This window comes from Limulus polyphemus, unplaced genomic scaffold (genome assembly GCF_000517525.1).
Source record: "Limulus polyphemus unplaced genomic scaffold, Limulus_polyphemus-2.1.2 Scaffold22, whole genome shotgun sequence".
NCBI lineage: Eukaryota > Metazoa > Arthropoda > Merostomata > Xiphosura > Limulidae > Limulus > Limulus polyphemus.
The window spans coordinates 624,911-642,584 of record NW_013665632.1 but is presented as its reverse complement, the minus strand read 5'-3'; the positions used below and the strand labels follow the sequence as shown (position 1 = coordinate 642,584).

The window sequence follows — 17,674 nt, the reverse complement described above, 5'->3', positions numbered from 1 at the left end:
TAAACTGACAACAACAATAAATAATAATAACAATAATAATAATTATCATTAAACTGTCATTACTCCCGTAGTGCAGTTCTCTTTCTCTGTAGATCAGAATTACATCAACTACATGTGAAACATGCAAATCTCCAATTTCTCCAATTAGGTTGGATATTTGCATATCTTATGTTTGTATGTAATATGTCATGTACTTTGAACTAGTGTATGAGTGGTTTTAATATAATTAACATTTTTTATTTGTTTCAGATATTGAGACTAGCTTTCAGTCTTGTATGTTTCACGTGTTTTATTCAACAAACGTATCATCAGTTGTAAGCATAATAATTTATCATTTCAGCTAAATCAGCGAGGGGGTAATCTGAACAGTGCACGGGTAATATGAAATCAGGTTCAGGCTACCCCCGGGGGTAATATGAAATCGATTTCAGATAACCGGGAGGTAACTTGAAAGGGGGGGTAGCTTGAAGTCTTTACACCGGGACTCCAGAATCTTGATGTACTCGTCGGCATTGACGGTGCCTTTCACAAAGTACAGGCGCTTTAAACTGCCTCTCAGTAAGAAGCTCTATTTATAGTAAAAAAAAACAAAAACGGCTGATGTAATACCCAGACAGCCCATAAACCTACTGATGTAATAATTAGACAGTATTGAATCATCCATGTAACATACTTGCACCTACATGCATAAGGGCCTCAAAACAGACGGTCATTTCGAAGACAAATGCGAAAAAATTGGTTGATGCAACAGATTGTTCCAGCACTATATATTATTGATACTTAAACTATTTTTCTTTAAAAGGTTCTTCTATGTTACTAATATGGATATATCATAATTATGATTTTTACTTATTTATATTTATAAGCTCTCAAATAAGAAAATTGTTCAAAATTAGTCAAGTAGTTGATCTTAAACCTTGTTTTTCTGACTTTTTAAACCTTCTATTTCATCCTTGGAACGTTATATGTAAATAGGGTTAAATTAACTTTATTATATTATATGTTAAGGTAACGAAAAACTTTTAATATAATTAAATAATACATTCTTGTCTCTTTGATAATTAATATTTTGGAACAAAAAGATTTTGATGTGTATAATCATGACGTTTATATAAAAGTTATCAACATTTTCTATGTTATTTAATACTGTATTAACAACACCAAAAGATCAGTCGTTTCTACAACAGAAACAGTCATTTATCATGTAAGAAACAACAAAACATCAAATCATTTTATTCTTCATTATGATTATGCTTATTTTCTAGCGTTCACTCTGGTCGTGTCCATGTTTCATCTTTCGGAATTTAAGATGAAAAGTAGAAATTATTTAACGGGCTTTTAAAGAATTGCTGAGGATTTGTTTGTTTGTAATCAAGCAATAGCTACACATTTGGCTATTTGTGCTCTGCCCACCACGGGTATCAAAACTCGGTTTCTAGCCATCCCTTTCACTGCTAAATTAGGGACGGCTAGCGCAGATTGTCCTCGTGTAGCTTTGCGCGAAATTCAAAACAAACAAACAATTGCTAATGAGCAACATAGTAAACTGAAACACTTTTGTTCCTTTAACATAACATTCTTTTTGCATGTTTTGAAGAATTGCTAATGAGCAACATAGTAAACTGAAACACTTTTGTCCCTTTAACATAACATTCTTTGTGCATGTTTTGAAGAATTGCTAATGAGCAACATAGTAAACTGAGACATTCTTGTCCCTCTAACATAACATTCTCTGTGCATGTTTTGAAGAATTGCTAATGAGCAACATAGTAAACTGAGACATTTTTGTCCCTCTAACATAACATTCTCTGTATATATTTCGAAAGAATTAGTAACGAGCAACATTAAAAATGGAGACATTTTTGTCTCTCTAACATAATATTATTTGTGTATATATTTTGAAAGAATGAATGAATAGAATCAAAACAATCTTAATATTTTCTATACTTTAGGAGATGGACTGCATAGTAAACCAGATGATGTCTGTAGCAGAATACCTAGGTTGGGATGTTAGTGAACTGAAACCGGTGAGTCTAGTATCAAGCACATTGCTTTAGCTAATTAATGATGATAAAGATGATAAATTGGTTCATGTTATGCAAATAGCTACAAAATGGGCTATCTTTATTCTGCCCACCATGGATATCAAAATCCGATTTTTAGTGTCGTAAGTCTGCAGACATACTGAGGGGGGGTCACAATGATAAACCTGAAAGTAGCAACACAGCTAAAAAGGGGATTTTGTACTATGGAAAATTAAGCATAGTTTCGAATCTCCTAAAAAGGACCTATATTAACTTTTAAAGTTAAAATAATATGTCAGAATTAATTAGTTCTGTGGGTATCCTTCGGGGACTTTGTGTACAATAATTAGTTAAGAGATTAAAGTTTCGGTTTAGGTTTCCTTATCTATATAACTAACAGTACAGTTAATATTCTCATTATATGGACCCACTTTGATTAATATCAGACAGAATCAATGAAATCAGTTTAAAGATTATGAAATATCGTGCTGAAAAGAATGTCGTTGAAGAATAAGAAACCTATATATATATATATAATTCTGATCATTTTTATACATAAAATCTGTAGGCATATTCATATAAAAGAATCAGCTGATATTCAAATCAAAGAGTCAGCTGATATTTCGTCTATAAACTAAGCATAATGAAAGAGTCAGCAGAACTTACTTGTACTTAAATTATTTGCTTTGATTTTTTAAATGTAATTTTAACTGTTCTTTGATTAGTTCTATATCTGACTCCGTGGAACCCTTTTAACACAAGTTCAAAGATATTGTAAAATATCTCTACTAGCTGATATTAGGGTATTTAGTTATTTATGCGCATAGCAAGATATATTGTCTTGGCCAAAATGTTTGTACACTTTGTAACAAATAAGATCTTATTATCAAGATGGAATACAAATACACTTAGAGCTGTCAAGATTACAGATGCATATTATATTAAACATCTACTTATGTAATTTGTATAATGAGACAGGTTCTATGGACATCATGAACGATTTATTAGAACAGCAAATAATTTTATCAGACACCTGTAGAAAGATGTGTAATTCATCATTTCTTATATCACAACAACAAAACCTTAACAAAATATATATAATGACAATATATAATAACAATCATTTATAATAAATAGCGTCTGTAACCTTATATCAGTTCATATTTAAACATTCAGTATTTGGTTGGTCCTCCACATACTGTAATAAACTCCACAATGTGACATGCTGTCGATGAGGTTATTGGTGTAACCCACCGTTATTTCATCCCAATTTGTCACTAAAAAATGCTGCAACTCAGCTACATTAACTGGTTTAGGGTCTTAGTTAACACTTTTCCGGCTCAGTTGTGCCCAACAGTTCTCAATCTGGAAACTTTCCTGGCCATGGCAAATCTTGTAACGTCCTCTCTTGATCGAGATAATCCTGTACAATACCTGCACTGTGGACAGTGGCATTGTCATCCTGGAACACAAAGTTATTGCCAAACCTTGTCCTGGCATATGGCAGAAATATCGTCTCCATGTGATGCCTGGAGGAGGCGCCACTGACATTTCCTTAGAGAACATGATGAGCAGTTTTTCCACCATGGTGAATAGCTGTCCAAACGTATACTGCACCATCTCCTATGTGTTCCCTGTGGGAAAGACAGTTTTTCCTCATCTGTTCTCCAGGCAAACGATGAACGCAAATCCTACCATCAGCTTTAACAAACCGGAAACAGAACTCATCTGAAAAGATGACATGTCGCCATTGTCCTAATTGTAAGTTGGCATGTTCTCTTGTCCAAGTAATACGGTAACGGCGATGAATTCCAGTTAATATTGGTTTAAAAATAGCTCTTCTTGAAAAATACCCTTTTCGGTCCGTCTCCTATTCACTGGATAACCTGGAATGAATGTGTTCATGCCATTCCTGTCGTAAGGCGTTGCAAAATGTTTTTCGACTTTGACGTGTTAACCTTATCAAAACACGGTCATCTCGGGCGGTAGTTTTTTTGGCGTCTACCAGTAAACTTTTCTGAAGAAAACGTTTCCTGTAGTCCGATGATGCTTCAGGATTCTGGATACAGTACACTGTGGGTACTTTACTATTCTGGCAATGTCTGTTTGCGTCATATCATTTCTGGACAGTCGAACAACTTGACGTCCTGTGACTTCTGGCACATGACGAGGCATGACTCTACATCAAGTACAGAGAAATTGTCTGAACAAAGCGTTGATCTGTTTCGAAAAATATTATACCAAAAACACGCCATTTTATACAAAACAGGTGTGTACGTGTTTTGACGAAAAAATGCTCAAAACAATTTATACAGACCAGAATAACAACTCGTACATGTTTGTCTGATCATACGCTACCTTCTCTGTTACTACGCGGGCATTTACTCAATAACTACTCCATGCATGTAGACGATAACATAAATATAGAACAGTATACAAACATTTTGGCCAAAACTGTATAATAATAAAGAAAATAAAAATGGACAAGATTTCTGCTTTTCAATTTATTTTATATTTCATATTTCATTTCGAAACGAAAAACAGTAACTGTTTGCTAACTAAACTACTATTTGGTCATTCAAACGTTGTTTCTTTGTCCGACCAATCTGCTCTAAGAAAAACATGACACTATTAGTTATATTAAGATTGTTAGGTGTCGCTACAGTCCACTAAAGAAATCCCGTAGTCGAGCTTAAAACACAGACTTTGTTTACAACTTCTTTAATGCTAATATTTATTACCAGCTTTTCCTGATTTAACCCTTTAAGCAAAATGCTAATATTTATTACCAGCTTTTCCTGATTTAATCTTTAAGCAAAATGCTAATATTTATTACTATCTTTTCCTGAATTATCCTGTGAGCAAAATACTAAGATTTGTTACCAACTTTTCCTGAATTATCCTGTGAGCAAAATACTAAGATTTGTTACCAACTTTTCCTGAATTATCCTTTGAACAAAGTTCCAAAAACACAAAGAAACAGAGCAGCTGATCCGGCTAGAAGAATCGCCAAACTTAGTTGATCTATTTTTCCATTGTACGTGAGAAAGGTTCAATTTTAAATACATCACACGTAAAATTTACCATGTCTGGCAATGTGTGTAGACTGTAGATCGTTATTTCAAGTTCTACTGCTAGTTGTTTTTTTTAGTGTTTACGCTATAACGTAAATCATTAAAGACCCTGATAACTTTGATTGTTTATTAGTAATATGCAATCTCAAAACTTCTGTATCTCTTAATATTTTAAAATCACACATTTCTTTTTAAAATGTCAAAAATGTCCAGAACAAAATTCAATATTGTATTACTTTTAATAGCATTCCATAACTCCTTATAACTGTCATTTTCTCCCAGTTATTCAACTGACCTAACATACATTGTGCAGACCGTCATAAGAGATATCTCTATAGAAACGTACACATTGTACTAATGATAAATTAGCACACAGTATAGTTTGATCCAAAGACTGTCACAGTTGGAACAAGAAATGCATGAAGCCAACTATTTTGTGTAATTTTCTGGCTATTCATTAATCATTGATAAAATGTCAATTTTCCTCATCTAATCCAAATCTCCCTGACTTCAAAATATATTCCCTTCCGCTAGAAATTATGATAAAAAAGAGGTGAGTTTGTTAAGTATACAGAGTTTCTTTGATGTTGTTTTTCTGTAGTTCTTTATTTAATTTTCATTAACAATAAAATATTTAATAAATGTTGTATGGTTTTTCTTCGATTTGGTTATTTGTTTTTATAACCTAAAATGTTTTAAATTTGTTTTAATAAAGTACAAATACCATTCATGAAATTAGAAATAAACAACTAAAAAAACAGTGTACTAGTTTGTTTATTTTTTTCTCAGCGTTCTTAAAATGAGTGGAACATTAATTATTTTGTAACTAATACTTACTGCTATACAACAACCACCACTACTCCTAAGCCATCTAACGCTATTTTCCTTTATTAGGGCTGAAAAAAACATTAAATAATCATGATAAAAATCTTGATGTTATTTTCAAAGTTAAATTAATCATCAACATAACGCGTGTGAATTACCTGCAATTACAGCTATTATATTAGAAAATTACTTTATCCTGGGAATATATTATCAAGTAATTGGGTGATGATTTATTTTGTTAGTTCGTCCACTAATTAATCATTGACGTCACCATCTTCGAATTTCAAAAATTGTTTTCGTAATCAGATCCTGTGCTGACCAGATATACTTTCAAAGTGGTCATAAATTACTTTGATATAAAAAAGAAAGAAAGAGCTTGAAAGTCTGAATGTTTGCTTCGTTTAATCTACCAAAAGGAGATAAAAATTTATCATATCAATAGATCAGTGTTATTAGCCTGCTTGGTACAATACTAAAGAAAGGCTTAAAGTGATGAAGCGACTCCATCCGTATTCTTAAGATCGAGAGATCTCATTTCAACCAACCATATGGCGACATTTTTGGAAAGTCAAGAGTTCAACTCGGTAGACGAAGAATGGTAAGTTCCGGACTTTGACGCTTAACACGGAGAAAGGATGCAGTGATGAGAAAAAGAGTCAACTCTCTGTAACAATTTTTTCTCTTAAAGTACAGTCCCTGATACAGCGGTGACAGATCATCCAGGCGTATTGCGATGCTCACGTGAAGATAAATGCGGCTTTAAATTAGGCCTACAAGATTGACATATCTCTCTTTTGTCGTGCTTCGAAACAACTTTATGTTTGATCTTTGCACAATATTTCAAAAACATGAAATTATGATTTCTGTTTTATTTATATATGTACTTTCTTCGTAGTTATATGAATAAAACCCGCTGCTTTAAATTAAAATACAACACTAAAACACAAGTTTACTTTTTATAATAAAATCTGACCTTTTGAATTTTGAACAGTTAACGAAATGGTCATCATTTGACAGTATTTCAATCGATACATTAGAGACAAGAAATGTAGTTGCAAGACGAATGCAAAGGATTTTCAGTTTTCATTCAGCTCTTAAAAAATGGCAACCTACAAAATTAATTACATGAATTATCACTCATGTTTTTATTTTTTGGTCATTAGAGATGTTTTATATTGAAACTTATTTTATTTTTTTAGAACAGAAAGTTTTAAGTCTCTAAATGTGTATATGTGTTTTATTACTGGATGTCAAAGAACCCCATATTTCAAATTTCTTTCTTTATTTAAGTTTGGCTACTTGGTAAGGCGTTTTAATGCCAATACTACAATATTGACCGTTCCCATAGTGATAGTGATTGACGTGGTCTGCTAAATATATGTTAAAGGCACAAGTTTTGTAGCATTTTAGTTTGTTTGTTTTTAATGCAAAGCTACATAATGGGCTCACTGCGTTCTATTCAATACCGGAAATCGAACCCCGGAGGCCAGCATGGCCAGGTGGTTAGGGCACTCGACTCGTAATCTGTGGGTCTCGGGTTCGAATTCCTGTCACACCAAACATGCTCGCCCTTTCAGCCGTGGGGGGCGTTATAACGTGACGGTCAATCCCACTATTCGTTGGTAAAAGAGTAGCCCAAGAGTTGGCCGTGGATGGTGATGACTAGCTGCCTTCCCTCTAGTCTTACACTGCTAAATTAGGGATGGCTAGTGCAGATAGCCCTCGTGTAGCTTTGCGTGAAATTCATAACTAACCAAACCAAACAATCGAACCCCGGATTTTTGCGTTGTTATTCAGTGGACTTACCGTTGACCAACCAAGAGGATGTAGTGTTTTAATTCTCATGTCCTACTTATTTTAAGACTATTCATCAAAATCAGTAATAAAGAGAGGGTTATAAAAGTATAACACTTAGTTTTTACTAAAGACTAACAACACTGATTGTAATAATGTTGTCTGCTTTTCAAGTCAAGATAATGATGCTCTTATTATCTTTAAACTATATCATAACATTTGTGTTCTTGGTTATCCTTTGAAGTTGAAAATGTCTCTGATTGGAGTTAAAAACTAAAGAAGGAAAACTTCAAATGCGAATATTTTACCTACTAAATTTTTTCATCAAAGCAGTTCACTTCTCAACAACATATGAGATCATTCAAACTTATATCGAATTTTTCAGATATTTCAACGTGGAAAGCTACATAACTTCGGATGTTATCCATAAGCCAAGACAGATATACAATTATTTTTATTTCTAGGACACTTGGGGCTACATAATTTTCAAATATCATATTCAAAAAAGTACAACTTGTCATTTTCCAATATCAATGAGTTAATGCAAAGAGAGAGAGAGAAAAAAAAGCTAAGTGGAGTTATTCATGTATCAAGTAAAAAGCCACAAAAACGCTACTGGCTGTTTTTGATTTCATATTTCGTGCAGCTAAATTTTTAATCATTGTGTAGTATGAAATGTAACATAAGAAAACTTTCTGGGTAGATACATCAATAAAACAAAGGTGATTAAGAGTAGTTGTTGGTTTGTTATTCGATGTAACAACGTACTCAGTAAATATATATTTTATGTTCACCATGCAGTATTTAAATGAAACTTTTAACCTTCTCAGTGACTTCAGTTCACTCTTAAAGACTAAGGTAGTTAACTGACAGTGAGACACGTGATTTGAAACTTGGACTATGTTTTATGTCTTAAACGTGGATTTTATCACTAACATATATATATTAATTAAGCGATATGATAATCCTCGCTCCAAAACTGTCAAATCACAATGAAAATGAAATTGCAGAATATAACTTCTTTATATAAGATATTACAAGACATGATGGTGGAAATTGACTATGATGCCGATGGAACAGTTTCTTTAGAAGAATGGAAGCGTGGAGGGATGACAACAATACCGCTTCTGGTTCTTCTCGGCCTAGATTCGGTAAGGTTTGGTGCAATAGTTTGATTTTTTCCCCTTCCTTTTTTCTTATAATTCGGTAAGCTTTGGTACATATTATTCGTTTTTTACTAGCCCTAAATTCTCTTTTTTTTCTCGTTTTCTGAGCTTAGATTTGGTAACTTTGATACACATTTTACGCTTTTTGTTAAACAAATATGCAGATTCTAATTGGTCTAATATCAAGGAGTTTGACAAAGTCTTTTTGGAAGGTTTTTAGTGGCCGGAGGTCGAAAAATTTTAAACACTCTATTGTCTGCTCGCCTTTGTTCTAAACAAATGGAACACCTTTCTCAGTATGAGTGCTTGTTCCCAGTCTATGTAAAACACTTCCTGTAAAACTTCATGTTTCATTTTATCTGAATCACTGTAAATACTCTTCCAAATTCTCCTCTGATTTGAGTTGGGAGAACAGTTTTCTCTTTAGCTATATTCCTTGTACTCACTTTAATTTGTGTCTTTGTTTTAAATAACTTTATTATGTTTGTATCCTAAGCACATAATTTATTTTAACGTCCCTAACAATCTAGATTTACAATATTACAAACAAGTTGTTGTTGTGTTTTCTAACCCAGCATGTCAAGGACGACGGCAATCATGTCTGGCGGTTAAAAAACTTCAATCGACCAGCTTACTGTAACCTCTGTCTCAACATGCTGGTCGGCTTCGGGAAGAAGGGTCTAAGTTGCCTTTGTAAGTAGAGTTTCAACTTTACTTAAATTGAAACTAGCTATTCAACTCATGATTTGTTATAGTTAGATGTTTACCAACTAACTGCATATCCATCGAGACAAGTTAGGTGGAGGTTTTTAGAATAGAATCCTGCAATTTACACTTGCGAAAACACGTTATCCTTATGTTTACATTTTTCACTATTAAGATCGTGCTTATAAAACTCTTGTTGTATATTTGGACTTACTGTTTACATTTCTGAGTAATCTCTAGGACATATTTTGTAAGAAAATTCTGCTTATATGAGTATGGACAGTTATTAAAAATCACATCTCGTTATAAACGTCTGCTCGTATGGCAATTTTGTAAATTCCATTCTCATCAATCCCACTCTGTTCAGCAGGGTTACTCAGAGTGCCATCTATATTTTTATTAGTGCTTTACATAGAATTTGCAAACGTTCGTCACGCTTGGATCTTGCGTAATATTTTAGAATATTGGAACTTAGCAATCATGTATTTCACAAGTTATTTTATCTGTTTCTTTTAACAAATACCAAGAAATATAGTTAGAATACAAATGTTTGACACTTGTTAGTTATTTGAAATGTCAGTAGTCCATCAAGTTCCCTTTACTCGTGTAGGACTATTTGGACAAATAGGACTATTTGGTACACACGGAATCATTACCAGAAAACTTACATCTAGGTTTAGAGACTAAATAAAGTATTAAGAAAAGTATCCTTTTAATATCCTGAAAGTTGTTGTTTAGAGAACTAATATCATGATCTGTAAAAACTCAAATACTTAACATGTTATCAGAGTCTACTTAAATTTATAATGATACGCAGATAGTTCGTGTTCTGGTCTTCTCGGTTTTCAGCTTGACTGTACTTTTGTTCTAAGGAATACTTATAAGTGGTGTTTTCAGAGGTGAAGTTGTAATATCTACAATGTCAACATCGTAGTTTTCAGAAACCAAAATCTAATAATTGCCAGACAATTTTATAAAATAGTGGTTCATAATAATAACAATAATATGAAGAATAGATGAATTTCAACTTTTGTCTAACAACCAGAAAATCAATTTTTTTACTGGTGTCAATATTTTAGCAGCTCTAGCTATTGAGGTAAAAGGTCTTGAGTGTTGTTTCAAGAACAAGTCTCCTTTTTAAGATGGTTTTCGCCCATATGTTCTTCTAGAATTTTTTCTAAAATTCCTGGGAAATTTTTATTATAACTCACTATCGTGGTTCATGATCATTATTATCATTCCTATTATTCTTGTTTCATAAGCCTACAGAAAAGACAGCTATGAATATTTTATTCAAACTTGGGAAAATCTACTAAAAAACTCCTGCACAGGTCATGGGGCTATTTTTATGTTGATTCTTGAAAGAGAGGGAGAGATTTTATGAGTTTTTCATCGCTACTGGCAAAAACGGCTAGGTATACTGCGCCAAAATCTATGCATTGCTACTAAACAAACTCATGCGAAAGTTGTAGGGCTATTTTTTAAGGTGATTCTTTAAAGTCGAGATATCCACCTCTAAGATTTTCTAAGTTCTTCTTCACTACAAATATAAGCTCTTTAAAGCCATCCAAGTATCGCAGAAATGTAGAAACCATTTAAACACCATTATACTAGTCGGAAAACTCTATTCCCCTTTTTTAAGTTGACAATTTTTAATTATCTTGTATAATAACCTTATGTTAATGTCTCTAAAGTAATTTCTGTTACCTCGATAATTGGTATCATGCTCTCGAAGAAAGAGCATTTTCATTGCCATCTTGGATGAATTCAAAAGCATCAAAAATATTATAACAGCTAGCTAGTAAGCGTTACAGTGGTAGAAATATCTTAACAGCTAAGTAACAAGCATTAGAGTGGCAGAAGTATTTTAACAGCTAAGTAACAAGCATTAGAGTGGCAGAAATAGCTTAACAGTTAACTAACTAGCATTACAATGGCAGAAATATCTTAACAGCTAAGTAACAAGCATTACAGTGGCAGAAGTATCTTAGCAGCTAACCATCAAGTATTACATTGACAGAAACATTTTAACAGCTATCTAGTAAGATTTGTAGTGGAACTAGAGCAGAATTGTAGTACTTATGGTATTATATTAAAATATACTTTACTATGATATATTATCATACACTGCAAGTAATATTGTTTTGGAGTTAACAAAATCATTGTTTTGCTCTAATTAGACACTAATGAGATGTTTATCAGAGTATTAAAAATGGCATATACATAAGTAAATGAAGCCAGGAGAGGCTTCTCATCTTCAGGTAATCTAAAATTAAAATTCAAAACACAACTAAGCTGCAATCTAATACTATTACTAGAAATGTTGAATTACTGTGTAGTCTAATAAATTCTTTGTATAGACCAACTATTGCTCTTGTGTTTCGTTACAGTTTGTAAATACACAGTCCACGAGCGCTGTGTCCAGAAAGCCCCGGCGTCCTGTATCGGCACCTACGTGAAATCCAAGAGAACGTCCCAGGTTTGTCTATGATTAATAATTTTACAGTTCTCAAACAAAGCACAGTCAATCATACGAATGATGTGTAACGTGAGGACGAGCACATCAATAAACTATATTTATCTTAATTTTCAGAAAACTTTAGTTCCAATTTTCTGTATTCAATGCGCAATTAAAGTTATTATTTTTTACGTTTTATTCTTTAAGCATGGCTGATGTACGTGTAATGTTTATTTCAGATTTCTAGTTATATTAGGTTTTGACAAAGTCAATTTCTAAAGTTTTATATAAAATTACCAAAAAAACACTCAAAATCCTTCGTTTTGTTTCCATGAAAAGATTCTAAACTTTTTCAAAAATACTGAGAAAAACTAAACATTCTTAGTTTGTTTTTCTCGTCCAATATTTATTCTGATTCCACCGAAACTACTAGTGCTGTTGTCAAATTACTCTGAGAGGAATGGTATTATATACAAGAAAATAAAAACTACTTTTGTGAGACCAGCTTATTGGATCTGCAATGCCCTTGTCAAAGAACACACGCTAAGATGCATTGGTTGCTTCTTCCGGCTGTCTTCTACACAGACATTTTGAATCCTTTGTCTTCTCTCAAAGTATTCGGCATTTCTTATTTGCGTTATCAATCTAACTGGATTCCAGGTATAAAGGAGATTCGCGAACTTAACAAAAATTTACGATCTCGCTTTTTTTTTCATTTCTAGACCTTACTGCATCATTGGACAGAAGGGAACTGTACAGGAAAATGTAGTAAGTGTAAGAAGCCAATTAAATCGTACAACGGAATCACAGGACTTCACTGTCGATGGTGCCAGATGACGGTAAAGTAAACCACAATTTGTTGCTAATACGACACGTAACATTTTTAACATTACATAATACAACACATAACATTTTTAACATTACATAATACAACACGTAACATTGTTAACATTACAATAAAATAAGTCATTCAGTGGTCTAATACAGAAACACCAAAAAATATATTTCGTATTTCTGTTAACATTAAAGTAAAATATTTCACTTAGTGGGCTACTACAGAAATACTGAAAAAATAAGTGTGACCCGTATTAACGTCAATGTAACAGGAAAATGAATCAATCGGTGGGCTATTGACGAAACTCTGAAAAAGTATCTTCTGTAATAATGTTAGTATTACAGTAAAATATATCACTCGGTGGGCAAATATAGAAACACTAAAAAATAAATATAACCCGTAATAGTGTTAACGCTACAGTATCACTGAAAGATACACCGTTATATAAAAATTATATCAAACTATGACAGTTTGGAAATATTTATTAGAAACACAGTTTTACTATCGACAACAATGTAATTGTACAAGTAATAAAAATACTATTGTTGAAAAAACACAGTAGACATAATCTTCTGTATAGCAAGTGTTTCTAACAATGCTGTTTTTCTGGATACTTAGTACTTATTTTTACAGGTTGTTCTAAAAGTTAGTTTCTCAACTTTCTATAGGACTTTTTTCTTTGTATTTTATTAATTAAAAAATCTTCAAACAACTTTTTATACCATCGACAAAAAAAGTTTGAAAATGATAATTTTCCTTAAAATAATATTTATGTTATTGTGAATGCCATAAGACAATAACATTAACCTTATTGTATTTCTAAACACTACATAATTTATTCAGTCTTTTAGTTTTTTCCTAGAAGAATAGCGTATAATAGTCGTAGGCAAAGAATATGGAGGAGATAATGCAGTTGAAATAGTATCATACATTCTTGTTATCGGTAAAACATGAGGAACCCAAGGAATAAAGTAATCTTAACGAACACAATAATCATAATGCTATTGTTTTATGACAAATATAATTTATTCCAATGATGTTATTATATGATTAATAGTTTGGTCTAATCACAACACGAGAAAATTAGTAAGAAACCACGAACACCGAACTTGTTTGATAACTTAAAACAACAAAATCTATATCGTTCGCTGTCTGACAAAGAAAAAGGAAAAACGTCTCTTCAACAGCTTAGAACAACAAGATCTAGATTGATCACAAAATCTGAGGAATATACTTCTGTAATTTAGTCAAATAAGATTAAGATTGATCAGGGTATTATCGATCATTTACTTTAAAAGAATAAAATATCGTTTAGTTAAAAAGAATGAAAGTGATCACAAAGCCCCACAAACAATTGAACAACTTTAATGTCGTAAAGCATCAAATACTCGATTAATTACAAAGCCCCATAAGTTAGCTCGCCAGTTTCTCTATTTAGTGTATCTAGAGCTATAGGAATCGTATTACGAATTCATTAATGTTTCTAGTTTTGTAAATTCATCCAAGAAATTGTATTAACAATATCGATTAAAGTTAGTTGAGAGACTGTTGACTGAGCGAAGAATATTTTAAGTTACATAGAACAATAGGTTTTATAATCTGAAAGGCAAATCTCCTCTTCTTTGGGGCTTTTCTCGTCATCTACATGTGCAATATGAGTGTTGTATGCTCAAAAGATAAGAATGATTATTTCAGGTAATTAAATGGGTTAGAGAAGAAAACTTAATTCAGAATTAGCGAATTACCAATAACATCAGATAACTAATCTTAAATCAAACGTTAATCATAAACTTATCAATATATATATATATATAATGCGAATCAATATTTACAGATAAATATAATAGTAATTTACTAGACGTTTAACCCATTCTGATTTTGCTGGTTTTTTCAAGATACTTTATCGTAGATGTTATATGGATTGACGTAATTCAATATCTTATTGTTCAGAATAATATTACTTTATTTTATTTCTGAAAATTAGCGTAATACGAAGTTATCGAGTTTTAACACGTAATGCATACCTCCGAGGTACAAATTTTTTCTCAGTCACACAGGGTTATTTTAAGCCGTAAAAAAAAAAGACAATTGGCTAAACTTTTTTGCATTGATTCTTTCATAACATAATGGAGTTAAATCCGGTGTCTTCCTGAACCTACTGAAATTCTACTAGATGGAGAATCTGTTTAATTTATTCAAAGTATCGATTATGGTAATTTAGGTAGTAATTTTGTTCTTGAACCTGAAAAACGTTACGAATCTTTTCAGAAAGGTTGGGCAATAAGGCCTGTTGAAGGAAAAACTTATGGAAAAAAGTATAGTCATCATTATACGGATGATGTGAAGCAAATGTATGATGATAGAAATGTAAGTGATAAAAAAGGGTCCTGGTCACATGCTTGAGAAGTTGAAAATGAAATACCACTCTGCATTGAATCTACCATCTGAGAGCGAGATTTGTTCGACAATCAGCGCTTTCAATGCAAAGAAAAAAAGAGCAGCAAATGGCCAAGTTTTAACTCGTATACGTTTTTCAGATGTGCTTTCAAATATCATCAATGATATTCTTGGTACAAATAAAAAGGCCTGCTATGCAGTGGTCTTGGAAAGATATCAGATGATAAAGAAATCAAATCCCACCGAAGAGTTCCCTGATGAGGAGAAAATAAATAGAAATATCAGCCAAATCAAACAGAAAAAAAAAGGAAATGCAAGCAGCTGAAGGAGGAGCCCAAGAAGGTGTTTCATTATTAATTCTGTACTTGTTCAAGGTCAACATAAATATTCATCCCAAAAAACAACAAAATAGTAAAAGAATTGTCATTTATTTTCATGAGAAAAAGCAAAAGAACAAGAAAATAAAGAGAAAAACGGTCTGGAAAAGAGTGCACTTTCCGGAAAATGTAACCAAAATTGCAATTTTCAAACGATCATAAAATTTCGAGTATTTGTGCCTAAAAAAATAAATATGCCCCTGAAAATATTTTTTGCTGTTCTATTTTACTATTAAATGCCATATTTCAGTGTTCAAGTTCCGCAGTTAACGTTCCGGAGAATCCGGTAATATATCAGGAACTTTTGCCACTCCGAGGTATGAATTATATGTTAAAGAACTTTTCAGATTTTTTGTTTTAATTGTTGCTTTATTCTCAACAGTTCTAGACTTCTAATGTAATTCCTTGGTATAGTAAATTATTTTGTTTAAACTATAGGAATACTTGGTAAAGAAAACAATTAATTATCAGTTTAGAATAGGCTAGTCCAGATTTGTTTTATTTCTACGTCGACAGGAAAATCTGAAACTCAAAAAAAAACAAACGTATGAAATCTAATTATATTTTCTGTAGAAAGATTGAAAAGTAGTAGAATAAATACATGATAAAATAAATAAATACACAAGCAACAGAGATTCGTGAAATGTTGTCTACAAATGACTATATATATATATATTATTTCTTTCTTAAATTAAATAAGAAACACATTTATTCTTACATCTTTTTTGCCTTTCTAACCTACAACACTATTCTATATAGCTTGTTTTTTATGTATGTGTTTTTATAGCAAAGCCAGATCGGGTTATCTGCTGTGTCCACCGAGGAGAATCAAACCCGTGATTTCAGCGTTAGAAATCCGTAGATTTACAGCTGTCCCACCGGGGGACATCTTCTTTTCTTCCAAGTATACTAGCGTAGCTGATCTATAAATTGCATTTCCACTTTAACTCTACTAACCAACAGAACTATAGATATTTTTATCTTAAATCGTCTAAGTAATAGAGTGATAGCTATTTTCTTAACGATATCACCTAAATAACAAAACTTTTTCACTCTGTATATATATATCTCTTTTCTTTTCATGTATGTAGCTCCACAACCATTGCGCCTCCCAGGTGAAACCAGAGTGTAATCTCGGGAAGCACAGAGACCATATCTTGCCTCCAACCTGTATTTGCCCCATTGTGCTTGTGAGTGTTACTAGCCTCCTAACTTTTGTGCATTAGAAATATTTGTTATTACAAATACAGTTACCTAATCTTCTCACAATAATGGTGATGTTAGATTACATACTAGGTTTTGCAATTTCGTTCTTGAAAACTTCACCATTACATTTGATGAATCGTTTTCTCACCGTTAGTTACACTTAGATGTGAAAACACATGTTTGGAGGTATTTCTGTTACAACCAAATTAGTAAATAGAAGGTTACACTGTATTGCGAAATCTGTTTGTTGCAATTTCCCAAGTTAATAAACACAAAACATGATACATATAATCATCTCATTAGATAGGTACCTACACATAACTTTTCATTCTTGGATCCTGAGCAGAGTACTAGTAAATATAAACCATTCATTAGTATTTCGTCTGTTGGTTTGAAAATGTGTTGATAAAAAGTTATAATTCACTAGATCATTAGAAAAGCTTGTGAGTTGATTTATTCTACAGTTGAAGATGTGTACATCGTTGATTATTTATCGTAGTGTTAACGAGGACTTTGAAGTGTTGAATTATTATATTGATTAGAAAGAATGGACTGTTTTATTACACAATAGTGCACGGCATACATGCTATTTGGTTCGTAACAATGAGGTATATATGAGATTTTTTTTGCTTACACTATCATAAAAAACCTTACTTATATTTTGATGCATAGTTAAAAATACAGCTGTTAGTTGTTTATTTATTTTATTATAACAAATTATGGCTAATAAAAATTACATTTGATGCTTTCTGCACTAACTGAAATGTATAGACTTATAAATAATTTATTACTTATGTTATATTACAGACTTAT

The 17,674-nt window shown here is 32.2% G+C and overlaps 1 protein-coding gene across 6 annotated transcripts in view; it reads left to right on the top strand.

The window, feature by feature from the left end:
- The window catches only part of LOC106458351 (diacylglycerol kinase 1-like), a 346,054-nt gene that overhangs the window by 273,771 nt on the left and 54,609 nt on the right, over window positions 1–17,674 (top strand). For all 6 annotated transcript variants that reach the window (XM_022384776.1, XM_022384764.1, XM_022384755.1 and 3 more), the window contains 6 exons: window positions 1,953–2,027; window positions 8,749–8,868; window positions 9,459–9,576; window positions 11,979–12,067; window positions 12,769–12,885; window positions 16,747–16,845. In XM_022384776.1, coding sequence (XP_022240484.1) covers window positions 1,953–2,027; window positions 8,749–8,868; window positions 9,459–9,576; window positions 11,979–12,067; window positions 12,769–12,885; window positions 16,747–16,845 — 618 coding nt within the window. The remainder of the gene's footprint in view (window positions 1–1,952; window positions 2,028–8,748; window positions 8,869–9,458; window positions 9,577–11,978; window positions 12,068–12,768; window positions 12,886–16,746; window positions 16,846–17,674) is intronic.